Source organism: Corvus hawaiiensis, chromosome 2, assembly GCF_020740725.1.
Source record: "Corvus hawaiiensis isolate bCorHaw1 chromosome 2, bCorHaw1.pri.cur, whole genome shotgun sequence".
NCBI lineage: Eukaryota > Metazoa > Chordata > Aves > Passeriformes > Corvidae > Corvus > Corvus hawaiiensis.
The window spans coordinates 50,744,451-50,769,147 of record NC_063214.1 but is presented as its reverse complement, the minus strand read 5'-3'; the positions used below and the strand labels follow the sequence as shown (position 1 = coordinate 50,769,147).

At 40.5% G+C, this 24,697-nt stretch overlaps 2 protein-coding genes across 6 annotated transcripts in view; both read left to right on the top strand.

Annotated features, from left to right (window-relative positions):
• Positions 1-24,697, top strand: part of ATP8A2 (ATPase phospholipid transporting 8A2) — a 320,265-nt gene that overhangs the window by 273,235 nt on the left and 22,333 nt on the right. For all 5 annotated transcript variants that reach the window (XM_048294917.1, XM_048294918.1, XM_048294919.1 and 2 more), the window contains 2 exons: positions 11,923-12,011; positions 17,822-17,926. In XM_048294917.1, the coding sequence (XP_048150874.1) occupies positions 11,923-12,011; positions 17,822-17,926 (194 nt within the window). The remainder of the gene's footprint in view (positions 1-11,922; positions 12,012-17,821; positions 17,927-24,697) is intronic.
• On the top strand, positions 1,818-2,639 carry LOC125321701 (chloride intracellular channel protein 6-like). Its single transcript, XM_048294923.1, is given in 2 exon segments — positions 1,818-2,191; positions 2,194-2,639. Coding segments are annotated over 2 exon segments (630 nt in total). The 5' UTR covers positions 1,818-1,857; the 3' UTR covers positions 2,490-2,639.

Sequence of the window (24,697 nt, the reverse complement as noted above, 5' to 3'; positions counted from 1 at the left end):
TGAATTAGGTCAGCACCAGTCAAACTTCAGTCTTCCAGTGAGAAAAGCATCTATTTTAAGTGGAAGATGAGAAATGATATAGTAACTGTTACCCCGAAGTGAAAAATGGTGCTGTTTATGTATTTAATTGGTCAGGGTTTGCAGTGGGGCTTTGAATTCTGCTGCTGTCGGATCTTGTATTGCTGCTGTCGATCACGGGTTTTCTCCTTCTTAAAAGACTCACGGTAAATTTATTTTGGATAGTTTCTTAACAGGTGTTTCCTCAACATTGCGAACGCTTTAAATGAGAACCGTGCTGCATGTCCGGAGTTCTCAGCTGAAATCACACGCAGCCTGACACAGGCGCTGGTGTGTTTACTCATCTGTGGCCACGCTGACAGCAGCCCTGGTGGGTCTCACTGCCCGGCCGGGACGCAGAACAGATGTCGGGGATTAGGGGGAAGGATCTGGGGAGGCTTTGGGGCTGCGCGTCGGCGGAAGTCATTCATTGTGGAGACACAGATGGGGCTGCTGGGCCTGTGCTGAGGAGTTGCCCAGAATGGGCCTCGGTGGGTTTGTTTATTTGAATCAAAACCAAATGTTTTCCTGGTACCTTTTAATTAAAGGGAAAGCATAAATCAATACAATAAAATAAAATTATTGCGCCAAGTGGTATTGTATTTCTACAGTGTTCTTCCCAGCAAAGAAGCTGGCAATGTGGGGCTCTTAAAGTCACGCTGCCTTGCACACTGTGGGTGGAAAGGCTGCCTGGTCTGTCCTGCTGGGAAGGGGTGTGAGGCAGGAGGTGGCTGTGCCTGACCTGGGGCCAGGCAGCTGGCGGAGCCTCTGCACCTTGGACTAGCACTCATGGTCAATTTGTCATTTTGTTAGTGTTTTATGCTTAAGGGAATGTTTCCTGTGGGACTACCTGTCTTCAGCTGTTGGGTTTGTCACTGGTCCTTGCATTAGGAATGTTCTATGCTCAGACATCAACCATCTGTGGAAACATAGGGGTAGCACAAGGTGACCAAGACTGAGCGGTGCATGGCACTATGCGTCTCCTACAGACACCAAATACTGCAGCACATTACTGTGAGGCTTGTCAGGCATCTCACTGGACTGGGAAGGTAACTTCTGGCTGCAATTCATTTAGTTGTGGAATCAGAGCAGACACCTGTAGCTGTGAGTTGTGATGTAGAAAAGAGAATTTATATAAATTGCTACTATATTGTGATGCACTTGTGAAGATTTCAGTAAAGGGTGAAAGGAAGGGAGAAAAATAGACACAGGGTGTGTCTCCAGGCTTTGGCAGGAGAGTGTGGTGGGAGACACTACAGATGTACTTCATACAGTACAAGCCACAGAGACATGGTGGCTCTGTGAAGAAGTTGTATGTGCTCAAGCATACATATATGTGCTCAAGCTCAATGACATAAATTACTCAGGGAATGAAAACAAAGGAAAGGAGCAAGGTTTTATGGGAAAAACGATATATTTGTGTAAGACTCCATTGATTGGAGTTGAACTGCAGTTATGCTAAAATAAGCCAAAGCCTTTTGGGGCCTCCAGGAGAGGCAGTATGACAGTACAGAAAACCTTGAGCTTTAAGAATGTAACCATTGAATGTAGATAAAATCCCATGTGACTATGTAGTGACTGAGCTGGTAAATTATTCTTCCTGGAGAACTAAAATGTGGGGAAGTAATGGCTATTATCTGATGCAAGTCAACCATTGCTGTAACAGATTAAGATCTCTAAAATTGAGTTTAAAGGACACAGTTTTTCAGAATGTAGGACTCCCTCTATGGAAATGATGTACTTTCAGCTGCTGTTGACTTTGATAAGAATTCCACATGCCCGTTCTCTCAGCGCCTCTTTATGATCCTGTGGCTCAAAGGTGTCATATTTAATGTCACAACCGTGGATTTGAAAAGAAAACCTGCGGACCTGCAGAACCTGGCCCTGGGCACCAACCCCCCATTCGTGACTTTTGACGGGGAAGTGAAAACCGACATCAACAAGATCGAGGAATTCTTGGAGGAAAAGCTGGCGCCACCCCGGTATCCCAAACTTGCACCGACGCACCCCGAGTCGAACTCTGCAGGAAATGATGTCTTTGCAAAATTCTCTGCATTCATAAAGAACCTGAGAAAAGATGCAAATGAAAATTTGGAAAAGTCTTCGCTTAAAGCCCTGAAGAAGCTGGACAACTATTTAATAGCCCCTTGCCTGATGAAATCGATGCTTACAGCACGGAGGAGGTCACTGTTTCCAGTTGGAAATTCCTGGACGGAGATGAGCTCACTTTAGTGGATTGCAGCCTCCTACCAAAGCTCCACATAATCAAGGTTGTTGCAAAGAAATACCGAAATTTTCATTTTCCACCTGAAATGACAGGGATTTCGAGATACTTGAAAAATGTATACGCAAGAGATGAATTTACAAACACATGCTCTGCTGACCAGGAGATTGAATATTCATATTTGGATGTGGCAAAGAGAATGAAGTAACCAGAAGATGCCTCTGTTTATTGCTTCTGTGATGGACAACAGCCAAGCTGGAAAAGCAAAAACCAGCAGAAATTCTGCAGTGTGATTTTAAGTTCTGCTATTGGCCAATCCTTTTATAATGATTGTATTGCATTATTTACTCCTTCTTAAAAAAAAAAAAAAAAAGAATTGATTTATAAACCTATGCCTCAATTTTAAAAACTTGGAGAAGATCTACTTCTCTGACCTTCACAGTTACCAGATCTAATTCTTGCTGTGTGATTATTAGCCATTTCCTGAAACTCTTGAGCTGCTAAGGAATCTCCAGGATGTAAGACACAGGGAACAGTGTTACCCTGGTTAATGCAACCTCAAATCATATTAGGAAATAAGTACTTTAAAAACAGAACATCAACAACAGTGGTTTCCATTTGTGGGTTTCAATGCTGTAATTCACCACAAGCAGCAAACCACATGTAGAGTTGCAGTACTCTCGGACAAGCTGCCTGCAAGTGCAGGTGTCAGCCTGCCCCATTTAAATTGCTTCATCAGGACTCTGGAGAGCAGCAGTACTGCTGAAGTCAACTCATTTGCCAGATTTGGGGACAACATGCTGAATCTAATTTGAACTTATACTGAGGGAAGTGCTGCCACAGGCCATTCCAGATCTTTATATGTGCTGTAGAACTTGAGTTTTGGTCAGCAGCTTCAGTCAGGACCTAGAATTCTTTAGATGGCTCAGGCATGTGGATAGATACCTGATTATATTTACCTGAAATATTTAACAGTATAGTTAATGTTGGAGTTTTTTAATGCACTCTCTTAAGATGATCTATAAAAGCACAAAAAGCTTAGCATGAAGATACACATGATGGCAAAAGAAATAGTAAAGGAATAAATGCAGATTTCAAAGATTTTTTTTTTTTAAAGTTAGTGAAACAATCATGTGAGATGGGGAAGTGTTATTTGATACTAATATAAAAATGCTACTTTCCAGTTAAATATTTGTTTGTTTAAGAGCTTACTTTCAAAACACTCCACTGAGAGTGGTTGTACTTTCTATGTTTTCTGAGTTAGAGCATATACACAAATTCATACCATGGTAGAGGTGATCTTTCTGCTCCTGGTAGAGCATCTTTCTACTTAGGAATGCTAATACTGAGGAGGAGGGAGTATCTTGAAACAAATATATTTTATGTGAGGAAGCCAGTGCTGTTGTGGTAGCACAGTTGGAAATTTTCAACACATGAAGGAAATTTGAAGGTTCTGAATCTTTTTGTAGGTGTAACTTAGCAGGTTGTACAAATATCCTGTATCTTTGCTGGCAAGGAACAGCTTCTGCTAAACATAACTCCCTTGGAGTTCTAAATTCAAAGATGGGTTCTGTAAAATTAATTTTTTTCCCCTGCAGCTTTCATGATAAACGCTCAGTTATTAAATAAGGGCAGCTACTCTAAAAGAGTCGTTGCTCTTAAAACCTTCATAGAAAGTTACGGACACCAAACAAAAGTGGTTACATGCTGAACATGACTTCAAAAGGAGAATGTAAAGTATAAATTTCTTATACGCAGAGTAGAAGTTTATCCTAAAGTGCACGAAGCAGTGAACAAGACAAACTGTTACATTGTCAAGTCTGTCAAAGTTACTCTTTCAGATTTACTTTGTTCTTTCTTTTCATGCCTTTGTTGGTGTAATTTGAGGGGGAAGGAGAAAAATATATCAAGAAAAAAGTGTGTATAGGCATGACTTTGCTTTCATACTGGCGACACCTTCCTACATGTTTTACCTCGGCTCAGTGAAGTTACAGCATCATGGCAGGGCACGGCCCAGCACCTGTAGCTGCCCATGGTCCTGCTCTGCCACACTTTCCAGGGGGAGTTCATCTTTGATTGGAATATAAAAGAAGATTATATTGTATTGCACAGCTGTGTAATTTGGTTCATCTCAGAAAACTCAAACTGCCGTGTAATTCAGAATAGTATCAAGCCTGACTAAGGTGAGGAAAATTAAATCTTGGGTGACATAAACAGTGTCAGCATTTTTTTCCCAAGTTGGTCAATGAAAAAAACTTACAGGCTGCATGGAACTGCATCAGAGTTTACACTGCTAGTGAACCATAAAATCAAATTAAAGTACCATCTGATTAATTTTCTTAATTCTCTGCTATCAGAGTAATAATGGAGGGTAGCATAAGCAAGCTCCTTGTTTAATTGGTACTGTTGTATATTATTTAAGTAATGAGATAAAGTAATTTTTTCCTTAAGCAAGACTGCGTATGTAGAATATATCTTTAGTTAACACAAAACAGAGCTTATTTTAACATCCTGTGGGACATATTTGGCCAATGATAATGTTCATGTATCTATCAAATACTAATTTCTGTAAGTTACATTAAGAAATAGAATAAAAATAGGCTGTTAACCTGCTGTGTTCCTCCATTATGGAAAAAGAGTTCCTGACATGAAAATAAAAGGATCTAGAAGATCCTCTCACTGTGCTCCTATGGTGTTATAGCTCTAACGAGTCTTTTCAAAAACATGGGTCTGTATGTGAAGTTAGTTTTGGTGGGTTTTTTCTTCCCCAGGAAGATACTAGTTTTTGTTTTGTAGCTTTGTATTGCTAGTTCCTGATCATGAAATAACTTAAAGCAAGCAATTTGTCTTTTTTGAGTTGATTATATTTTTCTCGGTCTTCTGTACTTTAATTTGTATTTTCCTGCTTTTGTCTGTCATAACCAGCAGCTTCTTTAATGAAAAGCTTCTTGCCTGAGACCTGTATCTCAAAACACCTTGGGCTTTACTAGGAATGCCAAATACATGTGTTTGTGATGGTGGTGGCAATTTTCTTCTTGCTCAAAGGACTGTTCCTGTTCTCTCTCCCTATATTTATGTCCAGGTGCTACCTCAAAAATACCAACAAGCTTCATAAGTAGGAAGCTAGGCAGTGGATAGATATCTTACTCTAGGCTTCCATGTGTCTTCAAGTATGACTGGCGAAATTAAGGGAAAGGGGTAAAATATTTGAGTGAGGTGTCAGATTTTTTTTCCCTCCTTTCCTCCTCCTACTGTTCTCAAGGGGATATGGTGGTATGAGCAGAGACTGGGAGAGGGAGGAAATAGGTTTGAGACTGGACCAATGTGTCATTGTGTTAAATCCAGCCAGCCAGTGAGGTCATTGTTTTCATCTGAGTAATTTTAGAATGAAAACTCTTACATTATGGAAAACATTGCACATCTTTATTTCAGATATGGAAATATCCAGCCACCCTTTCAGTGGCAGAGCTCTGCTGATTTCATCTGAGGTACTTCTGACTCCCAGTGGTGTAAGCAGGAGGGGAAATCAAATTCTTCTGCCTCATTTCTGAACACTTTGCCACTAACCCAAAGGGCTTATTCTTTAGGTACTTTTCCAGCCTAGACATTTCTTGAAGAGGGAGCTGGTAAATCTGTTGATCTCACCCGTCAGCCCTGAATCTACTAAATCTGACCAGCCTGGAGCTGGCTGCAGTTATGTTGCGGGGAAAAGTTCTTAAGCACCAATTCGTGTTGAGGCTAGATTGTGTTTCAGCGTGCACAGGGAAAATCCTCAAGACTGCATTCTTGGATATTGATTATATTTCAGACTTGGGCTCCAGTAGGCTCATTCTCCGTGTAGTGTGATTTAATTGGGGGACTTGGGCAATCTGCCTAGCTCTGCAATCGATTTGTGTAACCATGAGCTAGCCCTGTCATCTCTTTGCACTTATATTTTAACGTATGTGATCTCTAAGGGTCTGATGTTTGTAGCACTTTGAGGATCTTGTATAATACAGGAATTTGAAAACAATCTGTGTATTTTATACAGTATTAACAGTGTGGGGTGGAGATACTGACCATTCCACACAAGCTAATAGAAAGAGCAGGAGGTTTTGGCAGAATGTAAAAAAGCTTTTTTATCATTGAAGTGTGAGAAAGCCATTGCTAGTTGATTCCTTCACAATAATTTATGAAAAATGGATTGGTTTATGACACAGTATCTACCAGTTGTTACATGGCATAGAGTGCTTAGAGTATTAGTTTGTGGCAAGTCTTGTGTCTCACAGAGTGAAGATCTGTTCACTCACTTGGTTGTTAAGAGTTAGTACTACTACCAATGCAGGGTGAAACTTCAGGTCTTTTGAAAGAACACTACCCAGCGCTAGCACTGAAACATTCAGGCTTAAGAGGACCCAAAACATGCAGACTGTGCACAGTGGAGTTCTCTAAAGGAAAAGAGGGGTGAGTAATGGTCTGCAAACTGTAAATATATATTTGCTGAGGAGTTTGTATAACGATACTGTTCATAATATGTAATAGGATCTTTTTATGCATGGAATCTGTTTCTCTTCCTACCGAAGTTAGGGTTCAAATTTACTTTTGAAAAGCATTTTAAAAATTAGAAAAAAAGGAACAAACCTGCAGCAAAGGTGTCTAAGTTGTAACATCACTAAAAGTGCAACAATTTCAAGATTGGGGTAGAGTGTGTTTTACTTTCTACTGAAAATATTTTCTAAACACTTAAAGCAATGTCTGAATTAGCCCTATTAAGTCTATAGAGCAAATGAAAGGCCATCTTTTGCAGGAATCTGAGAGTTTCCAGATCATTGCTGTAATGTGTCCCAGTGTTAATGCTTCAACTTCTAAAGGAGAATAATAGGTTTGTCCATACCCCGTGCCTTCAAATGAGGCACTGGAACTTCAGTGAAGTGGGACTGTTTGCCCAAGCTAGCAGCACCAGTGGGAAAATGTTTGTGACTGAGGCCCCAAGAGTAGCACCTCAGACCAATGGGCTGAGGCAGGCTTTGAAGCAACTCCTCATTGACTGAAAAGCAGACATGCTTCCAAGTGAATTGCCTAACATGGGATGAGAGCAGAATGACCAACTAGGCTTCCCCTACCCCAGCTCTAGCCCTTCTGAAGTGGTGTGCTCAGACCAAGCCACTGGTCTAGAATTGATGGAGGAGAGGTGCTGGCAGAGATGTCCACCTGGTGCATCTCGGTTGGCTGCTTCGAGGTGGGTTCATGCAGCTGGGCGTGCACTGCTTCCTGCGCTGGGTACCAAGGCAGTGCAGATGGAGCAGCAGGGCCAGGCTCCCAGAGCTGCACTCACAGCTCCAGCCACAGGTGTCATCAGTGTCTTAGAAGTCCAGCTCAAGAGTACCTCAGTGATGGCAGTGAATATTTCTTGTGCCGTCACCACATGTGAATCCCTCACAATAATCATGTGGCCATCTTCTCCCTCACTCCTCCTTTCCCAAGCGCTGCCAAAGGTAGTGCCATGCTGTCATCCCCATTTGACTACTGGGGACCCAGTGATGTGCCATCACTTGACTGCAGGTTGGACTTGAATCCCTAGTGTACAAAGCTGGAATTGAACGAATATGAAACTGCAGTTGAGCGACTTAGTGGGTCCTTATCCATGTCTCATGGAGAGAGCTGTGATCAGGCTCCAGGCACACTTCCAGTAATAATTTTTTTTGTACTGCAAATATAAAGCCAGCTGTTTCCATCATGGTCTTATACTTTTGCTGTCCCTTTTTTGTCCAAGTTAAAATACATGGATATATGAGGGAATGAAATAGTATAAAACTTTTGTTATTCAAAATAGGAATTTAAATTTTGTCTTGCTTTTCTCTAATGATTATTGAGATCCTTGCTTGCTTTGTCTGAATCAGTCACTGGTCCCCAGTTGTCTAACCATGCTGTGATAATACCAAAACCGTGTGTATATTGACTTCCCATCCCTGGGCACTTTTGGCCTTGTTCTCCTTGGAAGTTGTTGAAAATAGTGACACCACATATTGGTGGAACAGTACAACTAGGAATGATGCTTATTTACATACTGAGAACAGTAAAATGGAGAAAAGAGCTTGAAATATATTCCAGATTGTATTGCAATTTAAGGGTTTTTTTTTTAAGCAATCTATTTTCTATGTCATATGCTTGTGTATAACGTGTCCTTGAGTTAAAATAAGCAAACAAAAACTCAAAAAAAACCCCAACCAATAAATGAAAAAGCCCACCTTAATCTACACATTCTAAAATAATGCTACAAAGAAGATCTTCCTGGTCATTCTGAATGGTCAGTGCTATCACTTTTTAAAATGTGTTTAAAATTTAAAAAATTAACTGTCCAGCCTTACAAAAGCTATTTAGAAGAGGTTAAAGGCATTGGGACATAAATTATTTCCTCCTCAGTTGTGAAATAACTGGAGCTAAGTTCTTTTTCTTTCTTTTCTTGTTCCCATTCTTTCTTTTTAATAAATGTTATCAATTCTCTAAAATGAGTGCTTTGTCTGTGTCAGATTAATCAGTGTTTGAAAGGCAGTCTACGGGTGGCAGCAGTTTAAGTTGCAATGTTCTCAGAAGGAGGACTCGCATTAGTCTCAAGTGGTTTTGGGGGGTGCCATGTGATTAATGTTCTCTGGAAATTCGTTTTGGATGTGATAGTCACTAATGTTTACATCAGTAGACAGAACAAAAATGACTTAGTTACATATCATGGGGCCTCTGTGATGACAGAGATGGTCAATATTTTGAATTTGTTTATAAAACAACCTATTTGTACTCCTACTTCCTGTGACAATCTTTACAAAAACAGAATCGTAGTGGTTCCTGTTTGGTATCTCTGGGGTTTTTTTTAATCTTGGGAGGATAACTGATAGCTGAAGAGTGTTATTCCCTGGAACTGGGTATAGAAATGCCGTGTTTCACTGAAGATGTATTGCAGTCCTGTTTTCATGACTGGCTGAGCGACTGGAATGGAGCACAGCCACAGCTGGGAAGCATGAGGAAAGCTTTGTAGGGATAGGTGTTCTTACTGCAGCTTCCTTTCATAACCCAGCTCTCTATCCTACAAGTTGGGGACTAACCTAAAAGTGCTGTCTATGGATGTCCTCAGAGCATGTTGGGTGATACCCTGTTAGTCCTCTGCTGAGGAGCTCCCATCCTGTGAGAAGGGGGTGTAATCCTGTGAGGGAGGAGGCTGTGTTCAGAGGCAGAGCTGTGCTTGCAAGACAGACCAGTTTATTGTTGTGAAGTGTAGCAGTCCTGTAACTCCAAGAGAAAACTAGAGATGAGGAGGAAAGGAACCTTCCAGATGAGCTGAGGAATGGAGTAATACCTTGGTGAGAATTGTGTGGAAAAAGGCTTGCCAGTAGTAAAATGAGTGTCTGACAGGGTTTTGATGAGATGAATAGTTTTACTGTGATGGTGAAGTTTTTGGACAGAATAATACTTGAGTAAAATACATAATTGCAGGCAAAAAATATTTGGCTTTGAGGTTTTTTCGACATGCCACATGTCCAAATTCATAGCCATTGACTGAGATGTCAGCATTTATAACAAAAATAATAGCATTTAAACTTCTATTGAACACATACTCAGATTGTTCTGCACTTTGAAAGTGTGTCAAGTTGCTTTCAGCTAGAAAAGCAAGAAGTGGAACATAAAATATTTCAATCAAAAATACCAGAAAATGCATACAGAATACTATGGCACTTTTTTAGCCTTTATTAGCACAGGCAGTGAAGGGATGGTTAGTGGAAATGCTGATGTGATTCTGTGACTTCTAGCACTTGCAGGATCCTGGCCAAAGAAAAACAAAGCGTGAGGACAAATCTTATTATGTTTTGCCACTGTTATTACAGTTCAACTTTTTAGCTAACAATAAAGTTATTAATTCCCTCTTATTCCTGTACATCCTTTTCCTTAAATCAGCATAGACCAAAACTGCCTGTGTGCTTCTGGCATTCTCATGTGGATGTAGGCATGAGGGCTCCCAAATAACTGAGAGCTGATTCTGTGACTGGAATGTGTTTGCGTACTGTGTGGGTGGCAAAGTGTCCATAAATGTTTTAGCACAGTCTAGCTTGCTCTTGGTTTCAGTACAAGATTTACCACTGACCTGTCAGTCCAGCAGTGACATGAAAGATTTAACATTTAAAAGCAAAAAATGCTTTTGCAAGTACTCACTACTGGACAATCCAAGGGCAGGTTGCTGCTAAATATGACTGAGTTTTTAGGTGAACAACTTTAGACAGAGATTGACACTGGGAGAAGATGCTGGATGCTACTGGTGAATATCCTGGCAGAGCACTGTGATGGCTTTTCTCAGTTTAAGAGATTAATTGTAGTGAGTGGTAAAACTCTTCTGTTGCTAGCAATCATTTTCATCTTACCAGGGGTATAATTACAGATTTTGTCTCAAATGTATATCAAAGGCTAGTAGATGTTTCATGTAGTTCCATTTCCTCTGTAGCTGAGCTGTGTCTTTATCTGTACCATGCCCTGACACTTCAGCATTGCAGGCTTGCAGTGTTTATGTGCTACAGTATTGAGACAAAGCTGAGTCAGTCAAGCTGCTGTTACACTGGTGACATGTCAGTAGGTGTGTGTATGTGGCATAAAAAATATTGAGAAGTAAAGGTTTTGGGAAAGAGATATGGCAGTGTCCGTAACTGGTGAGAGAGCAAAATCTGTCTAGACACTGGAAATGCTGTTGAAACCTTTTAGCCTCTGTTTCAGTTGTGTGGTGCACACAAGTAGTTACAGAAAAAAAAATCTTTTCTGTTTCTAGTGTGCAGCATCAGAACAATTGTGATGGGAAGTGTTGTGTATTGCATAGAAGGGGTGATGAGGTTGTCTCAAATCTTCTGTGTAGCAAACCTGGACCTTAATCACCATTAATTTATCTGCAAAAGGTTCTAATGATCTAAAGTAGCATTTCTGTAAGTAGTGCCATACTTCAACTTCATTCCATAACTATTTGTGTATAGTTATTTGTGTGCTGGGGATATTCAGGGTTTCCAGATATCTTCCATCTCAAATCCCACCAAGCTTTTTCTTCAAGCATTACAACAATGAGAAAAATGCTAATATAAACTTTGAGCTCTTTGTTTGTAAAAAAAGCCATTTGCTGGACAGGAGTGAATCTTTCCCACCCTGGGTTTCAGGCAGCAGTAGTTTGAACAGGAAATGATGTATTTAAGTGGAATATGACTGAAACATTTTAGTGAGAAATGTATTTCTTTTCATGTCAGTTTGATGCTGCTCAGAGATCTAAGACAGTAGATAGAAACAGAGTAAGCAAAGGGCACAAAAGATAGTCAAAAGTGCAAGCAAAATATACTTACGGTGCTCTTCTCTGTGACGAAAAATGTCTGCCTGGATCCACAACTTAATATCTTTGGAGGATTTGGTCAAAATGCTTGATTTTTCAGAAATTTTTAAGAAATTTGAGGTCATAAGGAATTACTGCAATGAAAAATGCCATTGCTGTTTGTTAATTATTGGCCCACCATTAAATTTCAACATCACCTAGATCATAGATGCAGTACTAGTTTGATGCCATCACTCTACCTTTTTGCTTGTAAAAAACCACTTAACATGTAATGGTTTGAAAATACTCATCCGTTACTTGTTTGTTTTCTTCCCAGGCTGGAATGGTGTTAAGATGTGGATACTTCTGGTTTGGCTTGTTTCTTGTGCCCACTGCGTGCCTTGTTAAGGACGTGGCATGGACAGCGTAAGTCCCAAACCAGTCCTCTTGGTGTTACAGGAATTATTCTCTATGCATGTGTTGCCCAGTCCAGTGCTGTTCTGTAAAGAACTCTGAATTCTCTCAGTGATGGCAAAATCGTGGTACTCATTTGGAAGGGAAAAAAGGTGTAGTGGGTGATTTCTTACCTGCCACAGCACCCAGCAATGTGAGTTAGGACTAAATCTAAAGGAGGTGGTCATGTCTGAGTAATGAAGGTGTGTCACCTTAGGATTATTTGTGTTGTCTGTCCTTTAGTTAAAGATAAATTTAAATTGGACATCTGAGATTTCCTCTTCCTAAAAATGGAGCAATTAATTTGTTCAGTCTGACTAAGGTTAGGCAGAAAGTAGAATGTGGAACTCTAATCCACGCCCAGTAAGCTCTCAGCTCTTTTGTCAGCTGCTTTTTAGGTTGTCCTTCAGCAGCGAGTCTTTGAAGACTGAACTGGGAGAAGAGCAATACACTGCACTTTATGTTTGAAGTGAAGTCTTAATGGTACCTTCACTGCCCAGAGAGGAGGAACAAACTTCTGAAATACAAGTGTCGTGTGCCTGTGTAATCCCCTTCTCTCAAAAGTTTGTGGTTCAAAGCATTGCAGAAGGCAAACAGTTTCATGAACTTGGATTTAAAGGGAAGCAACTTACCTTCTCTACCATTGCAATTTGAAATACAGAAGTAATAATTTTAATTTAGAATTTGTGGCATTTTGTTCAGCTTGCTTTTATGTGTTTCAAGCACCAAACCTTCCATCCTTTCCCTTGGAAAGCTGTGTTACAACTAAGGAGGTATTATTACACAGATACATAATAACCTTGTGCAAGGAGGGCTGCAGACATTCCAACTCTTGGGCAAAAAGGCTGATCCTGGCTGGAATGAAGAGGAAATACATGTTATCTTGTCATTTGTCAGAAAGGCTCACAGTGAAAGCATCATAACACACAACATTCTGCTCCCAGAATGAGCTGTTGGTCAGTCAGGGAAGATTTCTTGGAGTCATACAATCATTTAGGTTGGAAAAGACCTGTAAGATCATTGAATCCATCTGAAAACTAACACTGCCAAGTCCACCAGTCTTCTTTAGAGAAAAATGCAGAAAATAATAAAAAACCCCAAAAATTTCCCAAACACCAGCACATTTCAAACACCATCGTGAAAGATAAATCAAGTCATGTGCACAGATCAGAAAATCTGGTTTTATTTCATATGGGGTTGATAGCACGGTAAAATTAAACTGGTAGTAGGCAAATCTACCAGTCAGTAAGTACTTCTTAAATATTGTTCCTCAGCTTAATCTTCACATGCTAGACTGCTCAAATTAAAACTAGGTATTGTAATGTAAAATTTCAACTATGATTTAGTAGTCTAGCACATCAGAGGGTCTTTTGTTGCAATAACTAAACTTCTGCAATTGCAAATGACTTTAAGATTCTAAAACTGAGGCCAAAATGTTTAAATTTAGATACTTAACCTGCTTGTTAAAACTCTGAAAAAAACTCTTCAGTTTTTTAAATGTTTTCATGGTAGTGGAGTGTCCTGAAGTTGTCTTCTGCTCTTATCAGTTCTTGACAAAAATGACTCATGAATTGTAAAACAGGCCAGACCATGGCGGGCTCATCCTCAGCTGTTAGTCATTTCAAACTCTGTTACTGACTGAGCCTGTTCTTTAATATTTCTTAAAGAAATCTCAGTAACATAATCCTTTCAGTCATTCAGACCGAGAATGTATAGAGACTGTGAAGCTCTCAAGACAAACATGTATGATTGATAGACTAGATATTTTCCCAACAGATTTTAAACAGGAGGCTCCTATCAACATTAAGCAAAAAATCTCTTCTCTGACCAGGACTTCTTTTTTTTAACTGAGCCATCACTGAAAAATTAACACCATTAACATTTTAACTAGGATAAATGAAATGACACAGCTATCAGCACTGCCATATGGAAGGAGTAAAGGTCTGTTTCCTTTCCAAGAGGCTTGCCATTTAAAACTGGAGCCTAAGGCCTCTGGAAATCAACTGGCACATTTCCACAGCAGTGGTTACACCACATTGCTCTCTGTAATTCAGCAGAATATGGTTTTGGCCATAAAATTCCAGCAGCTCTGACTGCTCATGGTCATGGAATTTATCTCTTTCAGTTTCTTTTGGATATGAAGCACATGTACCTGTCTGTTCCATAGACAGAACATCCGTATGACCCAAAAGGTACATGCCGAATTTCAGTACAAAATACTGCCAGAAAGCCATAAACACAATACAGAGTTTTTGTCTGCAAAAAGGTTGATTGGAAAGTCTGTTTCAGACATATAAAAATGTTTTGTTTATAAACTGCTGTGCTGCATCTACTATCAAAATTTCTAATGCTGGAAGCAAGAATGTGTTTCCTTTGTTACACAGGTTACAGTTGTCAACACATCACTTACCTCCCATGTTCCCTGCAGCTCCAGGCTTTTTTATTTTCTTTTTTCCTTTTTTTTCCTTCCTTTTTAAATGAATCAAGGAAATGTGGAAAACTCTCTTTTTAAAGAGAAGGAAGCTTATTATTAATACTTGGTTGCAATACATTGTTAACTTTGGTCCACTACTCTGAATTCAGTGCCTTGGTTTGCCTTGTAAAAATCCTAGTTGTGCCACCACTACAATGAACAGAGCTTTATAAGGTGAGTGCTCCTTCACAGTTGGCACATGTCACTTGAATATATGTCACTGGCTCTAGGAAGTCTTGGAATAGCTGACTCACAGCGGTACGTGGGAATCATAAAAACGCAGTGTGTATTCCAGCAAGATCAGGCAAGAGGGCAAGAATTTATTCCTAATTGGTGTCTCAGTGCTTATTTTACAGTGAAAAATTTCCTCAGCCTTCCAATCATTACCAAAATTTTCATGTACTTTTTTTTTTATCATGGGGAAGAAGCAATTTGCACTTGCCAGTTCTGCAGTGTAAGTAAGAGAAGAAGAGCTCTTCCCATCTTTGTATATACTCACAGTCCCTGGAATACAAGACTCATAAAATGCTAGTGAGAAAAACGAGCCAGAGTAGAGGTAGTGTCATGTTTGAGAAACATTTATGAATGTCGCCATGCTTCTCCCTGGCAGATTCTGGCCTCCTGAACCCCCTAAGTATCCTAGGCCAGTGAAGTGATGCACTTCCCTGGCTTTGAAGGGGAAGAGTGACACAAAATACAAAGATAGCTTTTTGCCTGTTCTTACAGTCCCTGATCTTAATATCCCACCGTGTGAGGGAAAGGTGAGTTTATCTTTATGTAGTGCATCAAATTTTTGCTGAACAGTAACAGCGAACACAAGATCTCGTTGTTTGTTGAGGATTGATTATGCCTCTAGGGCCAGTTGTAGAGTACTAACCTAAAAGCTCAGAATCCTACCTGTATTTCTGTGCATCGAAAGTCTCTAACATACTGTAGGGAAAAAGTCGTGAAGTATCCAGTCCTGTTGCCAGCAGTCCATGGAATATTTGCAGTTGACTTTGATAGGAGCAGGCTCAGACTCTGAGGCAATTGTAATACCATATTTTAGTATTTGTTTTTGAGGGAACATTTGGATAGGTTAGCTCAGGCCTTTTTATATTCTTACATTTATTGATAAATACTTGGTTACTGACTGTTTCATGGATGTTCTTGCTTCCAAGTGAAGAAATGACTCAATGCATAGCAACTACCAGCCCCAGAAGAGCCCATGTGTTTCATCATTTTATACTACTTACAAAACACTTCATTAACCCCAACTTCAGGCCAACAGTATTTCTTCCATGTTGTATCATATCAGTGTCATGCCTCCTTGTGCTGTGCTGCGCTGCACAAACTGGACTTGTTAATCAGATCCATTCTGTCAAATTTTGGATTCAATATTCACTCTTAAGGGAAAAGAAAATCATTTCTTAAGGTGTATAGCAAGATAAACATGGGGCTTTGGAAGAGATTGAATAACTTGTACATTTCTGTGTTCTTGTCAGTGAGGAAAAGTGATTATAAAGGATGTGAAAAATTCCAAACATGCTCAGTCTTGAAGTTTGCAATAGTAAGTATGACCTCTTTAAATGGAAGAGATGAAGGTCAAAATTTCAAGGTCAAACTTTCAATGGATTTATTTAAATTAAAGAATGTGATAGTGAATTCAACTGAAAAGATTATAAAAATTAATAGCCTCAAAGCTTACTCATTTTAATAGCTATATTTTCTCTTCCTCAAAGAGGAGACCAGTCTAATCATTAGCCTAACTAGTTATAGCAACTTGAAGCTAATTAATTTCTGTGCAGCTGTTGGTAATCTCACATTGCTGAAGCATTATGCATTTTAAAAATATCCTTGCTACTCATTTCTTTTGACACAGTATGTTGGTGTTGCAAATCATACACCTTTGGTGGTTTGTTTTAATAATATACCCTTCTAAGTACATCCTTATAATATTTAGCTTCAGATTTTGGTGTGCTTCATCTTCTGTTGTTTTTTTGGGTTTTTTTCTCTTAAATGCAGAAGTGTTTTGAAAGTAGTTTTCATATTAGCTTCTCATTTTTAGATATTTGGGGCCTAATTCAGCAACACAAAGACCAGAGGACTTGGATATCCTAGTATTAATATCAAGACACTGTCATTATAAAAAGTGTCAGCAAAGATTTGTGGTCTTTGTTTCTTATTCCCCATGGAAGGAGCAATAAGTATCATACTTTTTAAAAATAAATGCATCTTCATTATATTTTAATTACATACACACCAGTTATTATTTTTCTGCTAGAGGGTGTTTTACATTGTTTTATATCATTGGCTAAAGATTTGAATGTCTGCATGTAGGATTTTTATAAAACTTGTAAAGAAATTTTTGCCACCTTTGAGCTGAAGAATATTATTTTAATGCTATGAAGCAAGTAGTGTCTCAGCCGACTTGGCTCCATCTTGTTTTCAGGCTTACTGTGCAGTCACATGCAAATCCATATGTTCTCATGGGACACTTGTCCTCCTTTAAGTGGCACAAAAGAGGAAGCTGATCAAAAACTGCCCATGTGAGAAAAATCCCTGCGTTTTATATTCTTGCTTTGTACATGTCAAGACAAAGGGGACTAGATTGTCTCCCCTATATCAGTGTAATTTAGGTATAATACCCCTGGAGCAGTAGGTGAACCTGGGGGGGGGGAGGGGGGAGAAGGCCCAAGTCTCTTCATGGGGGACTCTAAATTGCACTCTAAATTTTGATTGCATGCGTGGTGCATGGATTACTCTTTGAATCTTCAGGCTGAAAAAGTAGGACATAGCCAGTCTTGTTACTGTCAGTTTGGAAGTTCATTGAGAAGTGCCTTTCCAGTCATGTAAGACTGATAAATGAAAATCAAGGGGCTTGAATGGTAATTATTAGCTGAGACTCTCCTCAGGTTTTCAGAGCAGTGCCACGCGTAGCTCAAAAGACAGAATGGATTCATGTTTTACTGCCATGAATATTCAATGAATCCCAGCTCTTTTGTCTAAATGCCCGGGTCCTGAGCAGTTCCACGGCAGCGGTGTCAGGTCTCTGTAGCCCCATAGCGTTGCTGCTTGGTTAGGTTTTGAGTGTTGTGTTGAAGTGGCTGAGCTCTGTTTCATTTAAAGTCGTACTGATTTCTCATTTCTTATGTATTTTTTCCCAGGTATTGTGAACTTGAACTAACATGCATACACTGTGCTTTATTTCCCAAATCCTTCAAGGGAAGGCCCTGTGCCTCTCACCTGAGAGATAAAATTGGGGGTTTGTAGCAAAACAAATATTCACATGGCTTTTTTGTTTTGTTTGTGTTTTTCCCTTGTGGTACAGGGCAAAGCATACCTACCATAAAACTTTGCTGGAGCAAGTTCAGGAGTTGGAAACGAAGACAAGAGAGCTGGGAAAAGCCATGCTTCGTGATAGTAATGGAAAGAGGCAAGTCTATGCTAAATGTTTAAACCAGACCCTTCTTTTCCTCTTCCCTCCCTATTTCTCATTCACCATTAAACTCTGATATTAGAGAGGCTAATAAGGCTTCTTCTCCTGTATTATTAATTTACTGCTGTTCCCTTTCATATATGTCTGTTGCCCCCACTGAAACCAGCCCTTCCTTTTTCATTTCTCCTGCATTATTGCTGTGAGGCTCTATTGGAAACTGCTGCTCAGTCTCCTGCGTGGTAACATGTAGTGCTATTACCTGGCCACCGAGCCAGACTGGTTTTGAAAGCACTTTGTTATGTCATCCAAAAAATTTTAAAAAAAAGATAACCATGTCAGGGGAGGGAACTGTCAGCAGCTTGGGATATAAAGACTGTAGCTAAAAGGAGAACTGGCTAATCCATTGTGCCCTACTACTTTATTCAGTTTCACCTTACGGGGTTTTTTTTATGCTTTTGCTTTTTTCACAACAGCTTTCAGGTCTCTTGCCTTCAGGGTTCTCAGTTTCTCGTTGTGCCTCTCCCTTATAACCACACCATATGGACTTGAATATATTGCTATTATTGAACCTTTCATTGTATAGAGAGAGTATGCGTTGTGTGGGAACTTTTGTCTCTTCTGAAAGAAGCTAAAGAAAATCATGGTGAGGCTTTTGCATCCAACAGTTTCATTTACCATCTCAGAATGTGGTTCTGCATCAGCTGGTTGGAAAAGCTCCCCAAGTTCAAAAAGGTTTTAGAACTAACTCTTCTGTTCCTTACACAATATAGCACCACATGACTTGCTAAGAAACGACATGATCATTAAACTGGATTTTAGCAAACCTTATAAACTAGCAAACTGAGTGGAACGGGGCTTTTAAAAGATTTTGTTCTTCTGGGGCAGGGTCATCCTTTGAGCCTTTGATGTCTATTCTAAGGTAAACTAATTGCCGTATTTTAGCTGCTGCTAAGACAAGCAGATAGTAGATTTTTTTCAGCTGAATTTGTGTGTTAATAAGGACTGGTTTTAGGGAAAATTATCAGGCAATGATTTACTGAGATTATGGTAAACTGAAAAGCTTTTAAAAATGCTTGTGTGAACTTTAATGTGTTTACAAGATATCCTTAGTGACCAGAGTTTGCTTCTCAGAGGCCGAGACAAAGTAAACACAGTGTTATTGATTAAGATCACTTCAAAACACTTGATATCTTCAGTTTTTATTTTGTGTAATTTTTCTGCTGTGACTTTTGGATCCAGCAAAACAGAGTTTATAAATTGTGCTCGCTAGCAAAAGTTACAAACTGCACATCAAATGATTTATAAAGAGAAAGCAAACTTTGCAGCAATAAAGGCAACCTTCTATGCCACAATTATAGCCAACAAAGATGCTTAGTATCAGGCATTTAGTTAAATAATGGGCCTTGACTGAAGATAGAAAGTTGAGCAGTCATTTTGAAATCAGTTGAAGCCAAAATGCTTGGTACCAAAATCAGGTCAGTCTCCCCAAACAAGAAAGGTGTAACCTGGTGTTGTGAGGTGCTGACTGATAGTGGGATTAGATGCCAGGTAAGTGGAAACCAAACCAGCAGAAAACTGATTGTTCCCAGGCACATGGCTCTGGTCTGAGCTCAATGAGCCGCTTGGGTGTTGCTGTGGTTCCTATCCATGCATATTATGTGAGGTTGTATTTTTGCTGGTTTGTAGCATTTGTGTTTTCCTGCCAGTATTTAATGCCAGTTATTGACAGTCAGAGAGGGGCGTGAGTCAGCTTTGTGCCTGATGCATCCCTGGGTTGCAGGGTGGGTTGAATTGCTATTAACAGCAAGAGAGAGACAGTCAACATTTGATCTGTTTATATGTGCATGTCTGTGTCTCCAAGAACTTGATGGGTTTCTTCTCTGTTTACACACTGTCCTGACTTTTTGTAAATTTCATGGCCATGTTGTAATTCATTCATACACTCCATGTTTTCATAGCCTTTTACTTTATTGCATTCTCACTGCAAACTCTTTCATCTGCGTTCCTCCTCCATATAGCTTCCCTTCATTCTCGAAACGCTTGCATGGAGATGATGTAAGGAATCCCTCTGGCCCTCCTTCCCATTTTCCCTCCCCCCTTCTTTCCATGCATTTGTTTGTTCTCATTCCTAATTGCTCCCAGATTTTCTGGGTGGTCCATCTGTGAACTAGATAATGGTAGAGTGCCTCTGCCTGCTAGGAGCTGGTATGCTGTGCTTGTGTGGTGGCCTCCCGACTGCTCTTCAGAGTTGTTCTGTCTTTTATCTCTTTTGTTTGTCTCATGGCTCTTTCACACCTGCTAGAAATCGTGTGCTTGTCCAAAGGGAAGGGTGAGGGTGGGAAAGAAATAGAGTGGGAACTTTTTCCAGTTGGTCTCTTTGATTCGTGTTCTTTATTTTTTAAAAATTTCCTTGAAGCTGGTGGAAATATGTGCTAAGGTGCATGCTCTGCTCTCCCCTCCTGCCCTCAGCCCCATGACTCTTGGGATATTCCTGGCAATGTGACACTATGCAGGAAGGGAAAGTAATGGGACTCTTCATTTCTAGTGGAAAGTAGAGAGCTGTGTAAAAACTGCATGAGTCCGTCTGTCACCTCAGTCCTTGGTTGGAAGCGTTCCTGAAAACATGCCCATTAGGTGTTGGCTTGTTCAGGCAGCTGTGGAAGATAAGCTGGCTGTCATCAGGGTCTATTTTCCTGGCCTACACAGTGGACACTGTTTTTGTTCAGTGTTTTTCACAAACAAACAACAAAAAACTCACACCCAATTTCAGATAAGAGAAGGATTTAGGGAGCTAATTGCTTTTATCATTTCCTAGACCTTAGACAAAAAATGAGGCGCAAGATCTGAATGTTCAGAACTAATCTGCTAAACAAAAAGCAGTTTGCAAAGCCCAGAAAGCAGTGAGTGCATCTAGACTTGCACAACAGGATGCCAGCTGTTTGCTGGGACTCAGCTGAATTGCTGTTAAATGTGGGCAGGTATCACCTGGGTCCTTGCTGCACTTGGAGTTTTGGGAGAGCTGTGTGTGCCACTTGTTACCTATATATCCATATCCTGTCTTAGAGGATCTTCACCCTGACAGCTGTTCATACATTTTTCTGGGTTAATAAAAAATGTCTTCACTAGTGCTCATTATATCTTTCTAAATCTTAGCCCCTTTGAATAGTTTCTAAAATTGAATTTGCTTGTATCGATCTAAAAAAGCAGGTGCACATTTTTGCTGGACCAATGGCTGGGAACAAACAGCAAGGGAGGTGGTAGGTGAGGGACTGTTTGGTCTGTGCAGGGCAGAGTGTCAGCACCCTGGCCATTACAGCTGGGTCCCAGAAACCTTGAAATAGCATTAAAGTGACACTTGGAGATGATAGCAAGTGTATATAGTCTTGAGCTGTAACAGGTCATGCTCTTTCTCCTTGGTATGTCTCGTCTGGACAGCTAAAAACTTACGTTTTGTAGAAGCTGGGATGATCACAAAGTCAGATAATTCCAGGAGCAGGGAATTCATCGGGGAAACACATAGCTGGAAAACTGGCAACTCCAGAAATAGCTTGAGAAGCCAGGAGAGTGAGTGTGCTGTAAGGGGCTGTGATGGATCCCGTGCCCTGCTTGCCTGCCTGTGGAAGATGAGTACCCGCACTTTCCCTCCCCAGCCTGGGCACCCGGCAGTGCTGAGCTGGACTCCAGCCCAGCTATGACATGAGCATGCCTTGGTTAGGAAGGGAGAGGGGCTCCCTGGCACTCTCATGCAACAAAAGGCAGGATCTAACACTAAATTTTCATGAATTTGGAGAGGTGAGAGGGGCAGTTCATGTGCCAAAGCAAACATGGACATAAGGAGACACCTGCCCAGCAGATTTAATCATGTTAACCTGCAAGATTTACACAAAGAAAACAAACAAGGTTTGTGTTCAAAAGCAGCATTGAGTTCAGCTGCAGAGATTTTTGTGTCTTTAAATAAGTTTACAACTTAAATCTTGGCTCATAAAGGGCCAAACCTTCAAGTCCTCATTCACTTTTCACTCCATCTACCCTCTCATTGAAGTCAGCAGGAGTTCAGGTGGAGTAAAGCCTGATTAGGCACCAAAGCAAACTTTACTTTGGAAACCCATGTCACTTTATTGCTCCACTGGCCAACTAACGGAGAGTGAGCAAAGCTGTGCAGCACCCTCTTTGCGACAGTAGATTTCCTGTTTCAGAGGGTTTCTCTGTCTTGGACTTGCCAGAGAGCTCCCTTTGAAAGTGGCTTTTTAGTTGTTTTTCTGTCCTGTTATTAATTGGTTGGTGGGCAGGATTAGATTATTTGATACTGAAGAACAATGTGGCTTTCATGATTTACATGCTTTACAAGGAGCTGAAGGACCTCTCTGGGCTGTTGCAGAAAAGTGCCTACATTGCTGAAATATTGGGAGGAATTTCTTCCAATGAGTCAGAAATCTGAGAGGCTGAGTCTTGTCTTAAGCAAAGGTGAAGGCAAGTGACTACAGACCTAGTGAGGTATAGCTGCAGTGTGTGTTTGCACAGCACTTTTCAGTATGCCCTTTTACTCTTGCTGCTCTCAGATACCCACTGGTGATGGCTGTGGCGCCTCTTTCATCTCCATTTCATAAAATAAGTACTGCTTTTTTCAGTGCACCTAAAACAGCAGCTCCCCAGAGTCTCTCCATTGTCTGCCTTCAACAAGGAGACACGCTGGTGTAGATTCTCTTTCATTTTAGTGCTTCTCACCAAATCTAACCCTGTTCCTTCAGTGAAAAGTGCATGACCAGCTCTCACCCTGAGAGCAAGTTGTATAATCTATCTTAGCCTTGGTTCTATTTGGTGTGTGAGGGTAGGTGCCTATCTCATTTCAATAGCTGTGTGACCTGGTGGGTAATCAGTGAGCTGATATGGGTACCCGTGGAGATTTCCCTGCTCCACAGGTCCCTGGGGAGGAGCAAGAGGGGAACATGGGAAACCTGCCTTAGGCTTGTGGCTGTGCACAGAACTGAGTGGCAGAGGCTCAGCCTTGCACTGACAGAAGCAGAAATGGTAAAGCAGACCTAACTTTTAAGAAATGCATGAATGAGATGAGGACCTGATCTCCTGGTTCTCGAGGAAGAGGCAAGCTTTTTCATTAAGATGAAGAGGAACAAGGCTTGGGCTCATTGTATTTCAAAGTACTCTGTATTGATGCACTCTAAGTTACATCCACTGGAATAGGGAGACTGTGCCAGTAAGGCCCCTTTGCATCAGCAGGTACAATGAATCTTACTTGAATCAAACTCAGTCTTGTGCTTTCAGCTGGTTAAACAGCACTGGATATTTGGAGCCAAATTCTTGTTTCATGAATGTGTTGACTTCGATGTATTTACTCAGGATACGCACGACTGTGATCTGAATCCAGCCCATACAGTGCAGCTGAGCGTAAAATGAGGTTGAAGAGGGGAGAGGTGTATTTTGGGTTTTGAGGTCTCAGCATCCTTTTTATCAATTTTTCCAGATGTCTTTCACACCATTTCTGGGAAGGAAAGGCAAGATTTCTCCAACAGCATACACAAGAAAGTGACTGGCATATTTACGATTTTTCCTTGCAGCTTTTCTAGTAAAAAGATATTAGACTCCTTTTACTAGCAAAAAGCACATAAAATGATATCAGTGGGGTTTTTTTAATTCTTTGATTCCATATGGTAAACATTCATGTATGGAAGGTGGAAAATGCATTATTTTGTTTTATTCTACAGTTGTCCTTTTCTCTCTCCCTTCTGTCCCATATCAGTAAGGAATCATCACATTATTTCCTCATTTTAATATGTACCATTTATTTCTAACCCCTATGTGTGAGGCACTTGAAATTACTAGGTTTGATTCCACTTCGGGGAGACTGTGGGGCAGAGCTGGGAAGGGGCAGAGGACAGAGAGGGTGCCAGAACCTGGCCAGAGGGCTGAAGGAGGAGTTACCATGTTCCCACTGGCACTGGGGACCCAAGTGCCTGGTTGCTAGTGCAAACCAGTTAGAGTTGACATTCCTCTTCTCCAGTGCAATTAATTATTTCCCATCCTGGTTGTAGCTATCATGTAACCTTGAGGGAGATCCATTGCACAAATAGGGTTAAAACATGGTGACCTGGAGAAGGATTTAGAGCTGTGAGCAAATCTGCTATCAAAGTCAAAGTTGATGGAGGTACAGTATCAGAACAAAGGCCAGAATGAAGTTGTAAATTGAAAAGAAAGATTAAAAAAAAGGAACATTACAAGATGAGAGTTAAAACTGATCAAGGGGCCAATCTCTCTGATGCCTAATCCTGAGTTACTGGGCTGGGCACTGAGGATCTCCACAGGGGAGGGAGGAAGAAATCTTCCCTCCAGGCTGCACAGCAGGAGAACTGCTCCATAACAACTGTTCCAGCCTAATGGCTTCAGCAGTCTGCCTGGACCCTGACTCCTCTGCTGGCTAACCCAGAAGAGAGGCAGGACAGTCTGCATTCTCCTCTCTGATTTGCAGTAAAGAATAAAGTGCCAAGTTAAGCGTAGCATGAACAAGAAAACACGAGTTGTATTAGGTATTAAATATTTAGTGGACAATTAAAAAATACTTAAAAGCTTAAAGAAAAGCAATTTGGGTTTTATTTTCAGTTCAACCAAATGTCCTGGGCTATGCTCTAAATTGTGTTCATTACACTTTCAAGGTTCATCAGTTTTTCTTGTTGCCTGAGCTGTTCTTTAGCTTTACTTTTCTGTAAAGAAAAGCAAGAAAAAAGCTGATAGAAGGAGTTTAGAGTTTTTGAAGAC